Source organism: Triplophysa rosa, linkage group LG1 (assembly GCF_024868665.1).
Source record: "Triplophysa rosa linkage group LG1, Trosa_1v2, whole genome shotgun sequence".
NCBI classification, from domain to species: domain Eukaryota; kingdom Metazoa; phylum Chordata; class Actinopteri; order Cypriniformes; family Nemacheilidae; genus Triplophysa; species Triplophysa rosa.
Window position 1 is genome coordinate 34,409,973 of NC_079890.1, and position 13,373 is coordinate 34,423,345.

A 13,373-nucleotide genomic window follows, 5' to 3' on the forward strand; every position below is an offset into this window, starting at 1 on the left:
GTGCCACCCAAAGGCCTTCAGCTCCAATCGTCTTTCAATCCCACTTACCTCCTTTCTAACTCTCTCTCCCCTGTATCTGTCAGTCTACCGCGTTCAAAAAACTTTAGTCCATTAAGTCTTCTGAAATGAGAGACCCCAATGTGTCATCCAGCTATAAGCCCTGGTGAACATCACTCACAGAACCTGTCATCTACTGGTGTAGTGTCTCTTCCCACACATCAAGTTCAGAAACACACACCCACATGACGGCTTCTAGACTCCGTGTGTGTGTAAGCATGTGTCATGCGTGTTGTCTTGGGTGTCTTTTACTTGATCATTTTGGGAGAGCCTTCTTGCTGAGAGCTCCTTGTTTTTTGGTGTGTAAAAGGGTTAAAAAGACAAATGGCATGCCTGGGCGGCACATTTCGGACGTGGGGGCCAGAGTTAAAACAATGCCTGCCTTTTATCCGTGCAGGGCTCTAATTGGACGGGAAACTCTGCCTCTTAGACACTCTGTGTGCGAATCAGAAGGGCGAAAAAATGTGGCACAGAAACCCTGCCCACACCACCTGCACGCGCGCCCTGACACCGTTAGATTTTTATCTTATCTGCATATTCTATATTGTGTTTCTTATACGTAGGTCTAATAATGCTTTTCTGGTATATACTCACAGGTCAGTGGTGGTTTTAATGAAGCCTAAATTTGGTTCCAAGTGCAAAAATACCATAACACTATATAGATCAGAACTGTAAACAAAGCAAATCAATATTTCCACAATCAATTGTTTTCATCTCCAGCATCTGCTATGGCACACTTTCTCTGAATTAGCAGTATGGATCTTTTTTAAAAATGATCCTCATTGATATTGTTAACAAATGACCAGAAAATGGAATGTGACAGTTCCAGATAGAGTGGAGATAAAGGTCCCTCAGGGGTGGCTGTGCAGCCGTAATTTGGGAACTGTTAAAGTACTGTAGCTGTTGGTTAATGTCCATTACTGTGTGCTCTTTTAATTCATAAACTTCCACAATAATTGTTCCGCAAAGAATTCTGGGTTTTGCCCTGCCATCGCACATCTTAGTCTCACTGTGCTGTGCTATAAACTCATTATATCCCAGACAGATTGAGAAAACTAGATTTCACATTTTCGGAGGAAAGCGGTGCTCGCTCACAGAATATGCTGCCATGATGTGCCAGTTGCCAAGACATTGTTTAGTGATTACTACAGGGAGACTTAAAGGAACAATTCACCCGAAAAAGAATATTCTATCGTTATTTACTCACCCTCAAGTTGTTGGTAATTTGTATAAATTTCTATTATATAAAAATATCTATATTTATAAAAAGAGAAAAATAATTGTAAGGATGCTTGTAACCAAACAGTTCCTGGCCTCTATTGACTACCATAGTAGAAAAAAATGCTTAATACATTTTTTTGTTCTGTTGAACACAAAAGAAGATATTTTGAAGAATGTAGGCAAGCAAACACTTCTGGGGCACGTTGGACCACCATTGTAATTTTTCCTACTATGGTAGTCAATGGTGGCCAAGAACTGTTTGGTTACAAGCATTCCTCCAAATATCTTTCTCTGTGTTCATCAGAACAAAGAAATTTATACACATTTGGAACAACATGAGGGTGAGTAAATGATGACATCATTTTTATTTTTAAGTAGACTGTCCCTTTAAGCCCAGTTCACACCAAGAACGATAACTATAAAGACAATTACATTAGCGTCCACACCAAAAGATGCTAACATCGTTTATTCTAAGTTTGAATGCTGCAGTTTCACATTTTAAATGTGAAAAATCCCGTCAAATAAAAAATAAAATTCAAAATTGAATACACAGAGATTTGTCCACATCCCTATAGTTACAGTAGTACTATATTAAAATATGTGGAGTGAGGCTAAAATGATCAGAGAGCGTCACATATATAGCGTCACTACATTCAGTCCAACCAATTTCCACACGACGTTGTTAAAAACCCCAGGACCCAAAAACACCAAGTGGGAAAGCCCAGCTCTGGTTAAGCAAGTAGCCCATCACCTTACACCAACAAAGCAACACGGCAGCAGCCAGGGGAATTACTGCTTAGCTGACCCAGAAATCCAGGGCCAGCTTTGTTTTAACAGGCAGGGGAGCCTTCCACCACTTTAGCAACTGTGCCTCGACCACAAAAAAGACCCCAGTGCTTTAGAAGAGCTAGTGGGGAGGAAATTAAATATTACACCAGAAGGCAATGGTTTCACTCGGGTGAGGGAGGGGGCCAGGACGTTAAGTGCAAAAGGTAGTCGGAGGGAGGGCTCGTACGCACAGAGCACAACGGTGAGGAATTAGCAACGTTTCTTACTAATGAAGAAGTATGTTCATTATCAGCGTAATTCGATCAAGATGCTGAAGCGGGGAGTTGCACTGGGGGAGCGGGTGACATTCTTTATTACACACCTCATTTCATTTAACTGACTGGGAAATAAAGAATGTTTTATATAAATTGTATTACATGCACGTTATGTTATATATTACACGCATATATAAATAGAATTGACAAAAACGCAATGCAGCTTGCTCAAAAATGTAAATGATGTCGTCATTCGCTCAAGCAAACCTGTATCACTTCGAACAATAACATCATTTTTGGAGCTTGATATGCCCTGGTCACAACTTCATCTGTGTTAAAAGGACGAAAGAAAATCACACCCGTTTGGAATGACATCACGGTGAGTAAACAACAATAATTTTCCTTTTGTGTGAACTACTACTAAAGGGACCCGAGTCATTTTCAACCTGAGCTGCGGACCAGGGCCCTTCGGCTTGGCCAACAGGAGCCCGAGTTTGATCCTGCATCTGTAAAGCAATCAATCAGCCGCTGAGCGCTTCGACTGCAGCCGCTCCGTTTGGTAAACAGAGCGTCAAAGGCTATTAGTACAGCGGTTCCTCTCTGAAGCGCCAGCCTCCCTAACAGAGCGCTCGCAGGTCCGTTCCTGACGTCAGCCAGCAGGTATCAGCTATCAAAGGACCCGGGCGCGGAGACCCTTCTTTCGAGCTCATTCTCTTTGCGTAGGAAACAATAGCTGATAATAAGAGGCTGACTGCTTCTCTTTTCAGCTGCTGGTCGATTTACGCTCACCTTGTCCTTTTATCAGCATTTCCCAGTCAGCGTCGGGCTAGACCTCAGTCTTAATCGCCTACATATTCATTCCTGAAGGATACAGAAACTCAATAATATCTAGACTAGAATAAGAGCCGGGTAATTAAATACATCAGAAAGCTAGCGTGACTGCGCAGCCATCAGCCAGCAAAGCTCAAAGACGTTTCTTACTACAAAGAACATCGCGTCTGACTAATCCTGGAAAAAGTTGTGCTGCGCACAGAAACGTAGCAACCGTTTCACCTTCTTTTTCAAGAGTTTCATTTTTAAAAGCGCAAAGAAAAAACGTTAAACTAGGAAGTCAACCAGTTGACATCGTTCAATCCTAGTACATATTTACCAGCCAGTTGCATAAACTTAGCCGCTGCGTCTTAACCACTAGTCTCACTGACTAGCAATTATTTAAGACCAGTCTTACTTTTCAAATTTCAATTAGACCAATCTACCTTTCTATGTAACCGACTTTAAGAAGTTATGACCAGTCATGAAGAACTAACTTGTAAGACTAGTCTAAGTAGCTTATGCACCCGGCCCCTGGTTCATGTCATAACATTTATCTTACGTGCGTACTATTTTAATACAGAAAATAAAGAGTAATAATTACTTTTTTACGTGCAATATCCGACTCTGCCCGACATGTTTTATAATGCGTCTGCCTAAAACTTTTCTGATAGTCCCTAAGTTGACGCACTAAGTTGTAAGTTGCTGGCTCATTTGACACAAAGGGGGTACTGGATTGCCGCAACTGGGGAAAGAAAAAAAAAGATGGCAGAGGATTGCAAATGTGTGTGCGTTTTGCGACCGTACGCCTCTCCGCCCACACATCCCTACAGCAGGAGTCATTACCTAACCTCCAACCGGCCTCACAAACAAGGGAATCCATTAACGCACATCAAAGGTTAGCCAAGAAAATATATAAATAAATGCAACATCAACCAAAAAACAGAGCGAGAGAGAAAACAAGACTTGTTTGTGAACTCTTTACCTCCCCCTACCCAGAAGCGCACTCTAAATCTCTCGCACCCCCCCATCCTTTTAACCTAAGTGGGCCTTCCTATTGCCTTAGCATGTTCACTTGTCCACTGTACTATAGTCATTAACATATTTGGAGTGCAGCAAGCAGAAAGCTTAATTGTCCTTAATTGCTCGGCTAAATATGTTCTCTAATGATTCTCCTCAGATCTGTGACTGCCTTTTGCGCAATTTCCCGGCCGCTGGCTTCATTATCCCTGCCTCCTTGGAACAAAGCGTCTTTAGAGGCCAACTCCCCCTGCAGTTTCTCTCTCTCTCCCCCACGGAACGACGCTAGGAGCCGGCCAAGCCGCCCAGCTCGCGGATGGGAGGGGTGGGCGCACAATGCTCTTCTGTCGGGGCGCCAGAGTCAAAATGATTAGAAAACCAAATCTATGCTGAAACAGTGTGTTAATTGACTGCAACTGTGTTGTCTTAATGGCTAACTAACATATGGCCTGACAAAGGCCTCAACCCCTGCCTTTTGTTTTTAGCGCCCCACCTCCCCATGCCGTTCGGAGACTAATGGCATCTTTGATTGTTTGTTTAATGGTGCCGTGGTGCAGGGACAGTACTCGTGGTAATGAACGGCAAGAACGGTGATAACCTCGATGACATCATCTCATCTCAAGTAAAACTATTTAAACAAGATATACACCCTTGTTCAAAAGTTTGGTATCACTTGACGAAATAAATTCTTGTATTGAAAAAAAACTTGCCAATATAATTTTTCACTGCAAAAAAGTTATATTTTAGTTTTTTTAGATTTTAATAATAATAATAATAATAATAATATTGTTATTATATTTAGTCACAACATAATTTCCATAATTATTCCCATTTAATTTGTGCCATTCCTTATTTGGTATTATTCTAAAATATGGGGAATAATATGAAAAATAAGAGACGCTAAACTTTTAAAAAGAGGTGTATACTGTATGTAAATAAATCCCTGGAACAAAACGTAGTGAGCTGCATACTATAGAAGCATTTCTAAGCAAAGGCGTTCGTGAATTAAAATAATAAACATTCTATCAAATAAAAAAGGACTATGATCTCAGTAAGAATGAGCTGAGGATGTGGACTTTTGTCATTTAGTCCCAAGAACCAGGTTAAGACGCTGGCATCACATGCATTCTCCTGTGAGAAACCTGATCTGCCTCAAAAGCTACAACGAACATGCTTTGTCTATCTATTATGAAGTCTGAATTATAAATGGAGTTGGAATTTTCCACTGTTTTAACGGAGGGGAACGCCACAACCATGCCGAAACCCATCTTAACATGGTAACTGTACTTTAGTGCATGGTTTGTGGTTTCTAACAAGTTATGTCTTGTGACAGATGTTCAATAACTAGTGCATCATCTTGAACCATCTTGAAATATCAACCCACTGGTCATATCAGATGAATCCAGCTACCACGTTCCAAACACAAAGCTGCCATCCTAAAATAACATTTACAGCAGGGAACAAACATAAACCACAGGAGCATGTCCCTACAGAACGATCCGTCCCGACGCAGATCACGTGAGCCTGTATTTATACAAAACTTACCTGTGTCGGCAGACGGACACTTGCGGATGGTGAAGATGGCACTCAGCTCCTCCTCTTCCTCGGGCAGACCCTTCTGCAGCCGCTGCAGCTTGCGTAAGCTCTCGCTGCGTTGGTGCTTCATGGACCGGACGTGCTGGATGAGGTTCAGCTTGGCCTTGGTGGAGTAGTTGCACAGGACACAATGGTAGTAGCAGGACTCGCCCTCCACGGCGTTCTCGTGTTGCTGCAAATGCTGTAACGAGAGAGAGAGAGAGAGAGAGAAGAGAGCGTTAAGCACGGGCTTTTAAACGAATGGGATGCCAAACGCCATTTACAAATGAATAAATCAATTACCAATCAGGACTGGGTTGTTTAACACACAGTCAACATCTTTCATCGACACCACATTGGTCTCTGGACCTCGTGCGTCTTAGCGCGCTAACAAGGCAGAGGAAGGACTTTAGTGTTCCTGCGTACAGGAATGGCTCGCTAGGAGAAACGTGCATTGATTCCCTTCGCTCAAAACGAGTCGTTCGCCTTTGAAAAGGAAACTCCAAACATCTGCCCGTTTCACGCATGGGATGCTAAATATTGATCACCGCCGAGTCAAACCTTGCTTCTTTGAGACCAAGGCTAAGATCGAGAGACGTTCTGGGGGCGGGGTGGAGTTGGGATATAAATATACCCACAAGATCTCATCCAGAACCTTTTGGGGGGGTTGCAAAGACATGTACTGCACAACCCCAAAGCCTAACCACCTTGCACACGTACTCAATGTGACAAGACCAATAAAACATGACCCTAGATCTAAGCATCTACTCTCTAGTTAGCGCCTGAACACGTCTGTTGAAGGTACTAATACAGAATGTCTAACCTTAATACTTGCACAATGAATGACATACTTTGGACTATACATACATTGACTGCACACTCAACGTGGACATTTTTCTCTCGTTTTACATTAAGAAACTGCATAGACGTGTTCCATGCAAAGGCATATGAAGGTCAAAAAACAGAAAACGTTAGCTGGAGCTGTGACTCTGATGCAAGCGATGCGAGTTGCGCGCGCAACTTTATTACCAGCCATCATTTCAATACAAGACCACTGATGTGATCAAGCAGACGTATCTCTCACAGGTCTGTTTTCCTCAAGTTCGCTCACCTCACAAAAAAACAACTAAATTGTACCATGAAGACGACGCATATCCGTCGCTCTGCTTTTCTTGCATGGCGAAACATGCATTTTCTCTCTTGTGGAGAAGCTCTTAATCTCCTGCACAGACCACCCCCAAACCCTGACAAAGGTCGGGGAAAACAAATTGATTCATTAAGACGCGGCTGAGTTGACTTTGCCCCGCAGCGCAGAGATGAGATGCGTTTCCATCGGCTTCAGATGCACAAAGCCAGAGTAACATTAGATTTTTAACCCAATTAAGGCCACATCAGGTGTTGACAACAGTGAGCGAGGGAGAGAAAAAATATTGTATTCCCTGAAATGTTCTCCTCCTCTGGTAATATTTAATTTTCGGGTAATATCCTAACATTGCTATGAGGGCTTTTTTCAACGTAATTGTGGTGCTGGTATCATATGTCACCCTGGCATACCTAAGATGTGCATTAGGGCCACTAACTTCCAGGAATGGGCTTTTGCTTTTTGTGTGTGCCCCTCAGCTCCGTGTAATGGAGTTATTAGGTGATCGTAAAAGGCTCTGCTTTTCTTTCTTTCTCTCTCTCTCTCGCTCCCCTCCTCTCCCTTTCCTGTTTGAAGTGGGGGTATGATGTCATTGAGTAGGTGCTGCTGGACGTTTTGGGCTTGGGTTGAGCTGCGGTACCTTGTGCGCCCTAACACATACGCAGCGGATAAGATCTCAGGACAACGATGTGTCACAGATTTGCTTGTAGAAAACGCTGAATCTGGCACAGTTTCTTTCTTTTAGCTTCGTAAGGGAAAAAAAATGCGAAATGAATTGCATGTCTTGAACAATCTATGGTGAAAATAAGCATACCGGAAATGACGACACCTGAACTAAACTTCAAAGATCTTTTCGAGAGGTTTAAAAAATGTGGGGAGATTTACAAACCCCATGAAAAGGGCATGATTTACACGGGCCCATAGAAAAGCTATACATCACCACAAACCTGATGGCCAACGAAAGCCATCATTTCAACCCAAACTAAAGGTCTACCGCAACATTACCCGTAATATGATTCAGTAAAGCTATAAGACACTAACAGAATGGCGCTTTGAAATATACCATAGTACTGCACAAATATTCAAAAAAATATATCTATAAAATACCACACTATTACCATAAGGGCTACAAAAACACGGCAGTGCCGTTGTACTTTGTATAAGAGTAGGCTTGAGTGCCTGATCCCGGGTTAAAAGTTCAAGACTTTCCAACCTACTTAGCATAAAAGATACTATTATAAATTTCCATATAACACAGATACATAGAGAATATTGCCCTCCAGGTCTGACACATGTGGGCAGACTCCATTAAACCCACCCATGAAGCAGAAAGGTCTATGAAATGCATCTCTCACACAAGTACCAACAGACATATTCGCATGCTTCAATCCGAAATCATCTACACGAGACCCCTTGAGATGCCATCTACACCTCATCTCCCACCCGACACCAAACACGCATGCACCCCCGGGTCTGACCGTGAAACACAATAACGCACGCCAGCACGGCCGTGTGCGGCGTGTCTGTTTCTTATGATCCCGAGATGAAGCTCCGTGCTGATAAATCGCCTCCAACTGAAGCGCTGGAATTCAGCAGCGTAATGAAAAAGTCATGTTTGCCGAGCAGGGAGGGGCCGGCCAGGGTGCTGTTGAGAAGTCTCTCCTCCGCAGGGTCAGGCCCCTGAAGCCAGAGAAGGCCACGGAGTCAGCATGGCTTACATTACTACTCAAAATTAATTTAATTGGCTGAAAGTTAATGACAGACGTACAAGAGCGCACATGAGCTGTGGGAGAGCAACCTCAGTGGGCAAGAGGGAGAGTGTGCGTGCGGCAAGTGCGCCCCATCTTTACCAGACAGAAGTTTTGATACCTCTTCTGGAAGCGAAGGATAAATCGGTCTTCTGTACTCGTGTAGGTGAGGAAAAGCAAGGGCCTCGTGCACCCCGTTGCAACTCGACGCTATGTCTATACCTGCTTTATGCCCCATCACGCACAGCTATCGCTTTCAACACCTACCCGCCCCTGCGCATGCATCTACAGAAGCATCCACTCGAGTGGGCTGTAAAAACACACACCTTTCACACCCTCAGCACTTTAACTACCAGAGAGTTGAATATAAGGCCGACTGCACTCAGCACGCTATGTTAAAACCTCTAACGTAACAAACCCACAGAAGAATTATGGGAAACTGCTCCAAGTCCCAAAACATTATCTACACAAGTACATGAACTCAAACGCTTCTAGTCTACTAGTCATTTTAAAGCTGTATTTCATAACTTTTTTGGTTAAAAATGTGTTAAAAAAATCTGTTTTTAAGCAAGTACAATATGTATAATCATCTGTATTTAAAATAGCCTCATTTTCACAACCGTAAGCTTACAATAATGCTTCATAATTTGAGTTGTCAGGTTTGGATTTGCTTTTTTTTGTGACAAATTTGACCTCAACACGTGCAAAAATAAGTCTGTAATTTGACCTGTAGTTTTGTTTCAAACGGAGTTGACAATGGAGAGGCAAAAGGTCTGGATTGAAGCTTTGAAGACAATTGTGCTGGTTAGTCAAGTGTTCACACGTTAAAGCGATAGTTCACCCAATAAAAAATTCTGTCATTTACTCACCATCTTGTCATTTCAAATCTGTATGACTTTCTTCTGCAGACCACAACCGAAGATATTTTAAAGAATGTTGGTAACCGAACAACTATGGTAGCCATTGACTTGGCATTGGTTTTGTGTACAATACAAGTCAATGGCTACCGCCGTTGTTCGGTTACCAACATTCTTCTATATCTTTTGTGTTCTGAAGAAAAACGTCACACAGGTTTGAATGACAAGAGGGTGAGTAAATGGAATGGACAGAATTTTCATTTATGGGTGAACTATCCCTTTAAGCTACCTGAATAACACCACATCTAATTCAACTGTAGAGACAATCCGAGATAACGCTATGCACATGTTCAGTATACAACGTGTAAGCCAACCGCACAAGTACATAAAGTACATATCGGCCTAAACCCGTCCACGTGCGTGCCACACACGCATCCCCCATTTTGCTCCAATCCCTATTTCTGCTATTAAATTTGGCAGTGCTCTTAATACAAAACTAATGCATTAAAACAGATGACTATCCAGTGGCTAAATAGCTATCAATTTCTCCCAGAGCTGACGAATTCCCACTGCGAGCGAGCCGGAGAGTGTCTGAATGTGTATTGCTTTGTAATTATCCCAATGATTCTCGGCACTTAATGGCAAGGCCTGGTGCTTTCCACACACACACAGAAACTCAACGATTGTTTCCCCCAGAGACATGATAATGATAGGTCTGTATCAAAAACTGGACTGAAGCACAGCCTTCTAGGTCACAAACATTCCAAAAAACAGCCCGACTACATATCCATCAATATCATGATACCGTAGGGTCAAGACGGTGCCTTAAGGGCAGCGGGCTAAACTAGATTCGGTCATTCGTCACATCGATGATGTGTTGACACCTTTGTAACTAGAATCATGATGTCATTGGTTAAATAATAGCCAATGAGATCACTGCTCTGAGAAGAGACAAAGGGATTTGCCTAATGGGCAGAAAGTCCCAAGCAGATATGAGACAGGAAGCTGCCCCTCGCTAATATCTCGTTTCTCACTTCACAACAGAAGGGCAAGGAGTAACAGACCCGCGACCACAGAAGCTCCACTGGATGCCAAGTACAGCGGCTGGTTCAAATTAGCCACTGCGAGCAGCGACATGCCCAAACGCTGTGCTGTGGCTGGAGAAACAATGTGCACCCTCCCCTTGCATACCTACCACTTCCTGCCCCTCTCTGACTCTCTCTATCCATCTGCTGGGTCTCTAGAATCCCTTCTCTTTTCTGTTCTATAGGCATTTTGTTATATACATATACATAGCTCAAATTCAAAGACATTTACCGTCAAGTGCCGTGTACGAAGTTCAATGGAAAACTCTCTTGAATGCTTCTCCGCAGAATATAGGCAAGACAAAATACTGACAGCACTGCTAGCTGTAAATAAATTTGCACGTGTATAGTAGTAGTATTTAAAAAATGCCAAAAAAACAATATAATGGATAAAAGTATAAAACTGACATTACACTCATTTTAAAAGATACCAACGTTTCTGAGCTAATCCGAGCACAGGTCGGATTTGTTGACATGGTTGAGATCTCTGAAAGGAATTCTGAAGGAGATCGACAACAACAACTAGAAAAAAACAACTAGAAGACAAATAAGACATTAAATCTGTAATTTTAGGGGCTAGAAAGTCAGTTATCAAACAAGTGCATGAAAAAAAGTCTCCATACCTTACCTTGATTCGAGCATATAATGATTTATAAATAGTGTGCAATTCAGTTCAAGTTCAGTTTGACATCATTTGACTTCAACCCACATTAACAGTACGCAAAGTAACTTAAATAGTTTTTTTACAGATATAGCGATATGCAGGCAAAAATGATGGATCGCAACTTTAAAGACATTTGTGATTTATCATTCCTATACTGTCGGTCCCTACCAGTTCACATCACCGCTTGACCTGTAAGTTTTCTTGATAATTCACACTGGTAAAATGCTTAAAAAAAAAAAAGAGCTGTTCCGTCTTATATTCCGGCCTCTATCTTAAATCAGCACAGATCGGTTTGGATGGATTACAGTGCGCGTGCTTTACCAAAGAACAAAAGCTCAACGGCAGAGGAGGGGGGCCTCCAAACAATCCTCCCCAGCAGCTTATACCACTCCAGTGCTCTTTAACACTAAATAAAGCAATAATTATTGAATTCCTTTGGAATAAATAAGCAGCTAGAAAGTAAACAATAGGAACATAATTGTAGAAGGAAGGCGATCAATGCCTGCAGTCATTTGGCTTGTGTTGATTATGCGTCCGCTCGTTTGTGTACATTTCTTTGTGTCTTTGAGTAAAAAGCAATAGCGGTTAGAGGGAGGGTGTAGTGACAAGCGGTTAAATAATACCCTCTTGCATACACCGCCGTGAAACAAGCGCGGGGTAATCCTTCCTCCGGTAATGCCCCGCTCTCTTGAACAATAGTTCTCAATCAGCTGATCAATGCGTCCGCATAATTCATTGGGCGAATCGGTCTGGCTGAGGAAGGGAGAGAAAGGGAGCTGAAGTCAGCGGAGATATCGATGCACCAACGGTGAGAACCGAAGGTAGTGCGGATGCCCGCCAGGGCCTCAACGGGCCCGACGGCTCCCGCCCTGCACATGAGACATTTACTAATAAGAGCAAGAATATACACATGATAAACTATTTACAATGAGATGAGCCACTCCTTATGATGCATGACACAAAGATCAAGCAGAAAAATGTGTTTAATCTAGGGTTGTATAAAACAAAACAAGACGTGGAAAACTATATTAATCGCTCGACGTCGCTTTCCACCGTGAAGCGCTAATTAACAGCTTAGCCTCCTGTTGTTTTTATGAATGCAGGCCCCATAGCGCCAAGCCGCATCCCGCCCGTAGTACAATAACTCCGCCTGCAGGAGGCGACAGCTGTGTGGAGCTACGGGGGCATCACACACAGCTGTTCCAACTGTCCCCAGACATCTGCGGCGGCCCGGTGCCATCTGGAAATTTAGGAGGACAGTTTAGGACCTGCACGGTTCCTCCTCCACGCTTCCCAAAACTACCCAAGCATTTCGGTAAGAGACCGAACGTGGAGTGGAAGAATTCCGCGTATGTCTCGGGGCATGCAGACAGGAGACAGACACGATCAATCGAGAGACATTCAGAGGTACTTAAACCGTTCAATGATGTCTTATATTAGCAGAAAGCACATGACTTGGTTTGGTGATCTGTCAGGAACGGATTGGTTTGCGAGACATACCTGCAATATTACTCAATTCAGATGCATAAGGATGGAAACAGCATCATGCATTTGTGGGTCAATGCCAGATAGAAGACAAGGTAAAATAACTGCATAAGTCCAATTCAATTATTTATCAAACTGCAAACTGCAAACAAACATCAAACTCTTCTACAAAACACTTCCAAGAAAAACACATCCGATTTAACATACAGAACAGATACGAGCTGCTGCGAAGCCATTGAATGCTGAAGGATGCTTGGAATGAACAACATATGCATCAAGACAAAAGTTAATACTGCACAAACCCACTCCAATAGCCCAAGTTAGCGAATACTCCAAAGAAACAATTCCTCATTCTCAAAAAGTAATAATATGAACAGAAGAAAGGCCCGACAGTATTACCTCCCCAGGCTTGTATTATCCGGCTTTCACCTCCAGCGTTCCTTGTTAGTCTGCGTGAATATTTCATTACCACATAATTGGTTGATGCTCCAGGCTAAGCAATAAGGCGGTAAGACTGCACCCCTCTTCCTTGTGCTCCTTCTCGAAAATTCACAAAGGGCAGTCCGGAGTCAGCGGCGCGGTGCGTTTTGAACTGGTCTCTTATGAGGAAATGTTTGAGTTCCCAGTCTCTGCCCCCCCTCATCTGCCCGGCTTCACCCAGAAACAA

The 13,373-nt window shown here is 42.9% G+C and overlaps 1 protein-coding gene across 8 annotated transcripts in view; it reads right to left on the reverse strand.

Annotated features, from left to right (window-relative positions):
- The window catches only part of zfhx3b (zinc finger homeobox 3b), a 224,376-nt gene that overhangs the window by 59,454 nt on the left and 151,549 nt on the right, over positions 1 to 13,373 (reverse strand). For all 8 annotated transcript variants that reach the window (XM_057347034.1, XM_057347482.1, XM_057346956.1 and 5 more), the window contains one exon: positions 5,697 to 5,928. In XM_057347034.1, coding sequence (XP_057203017.1) covers positions 5,697 to 5,928 — 232 coding nt within the window. The remainder of the gene's footprint in view (positions 1 to 5,696; positions 5,929 to 13,373) is intronic.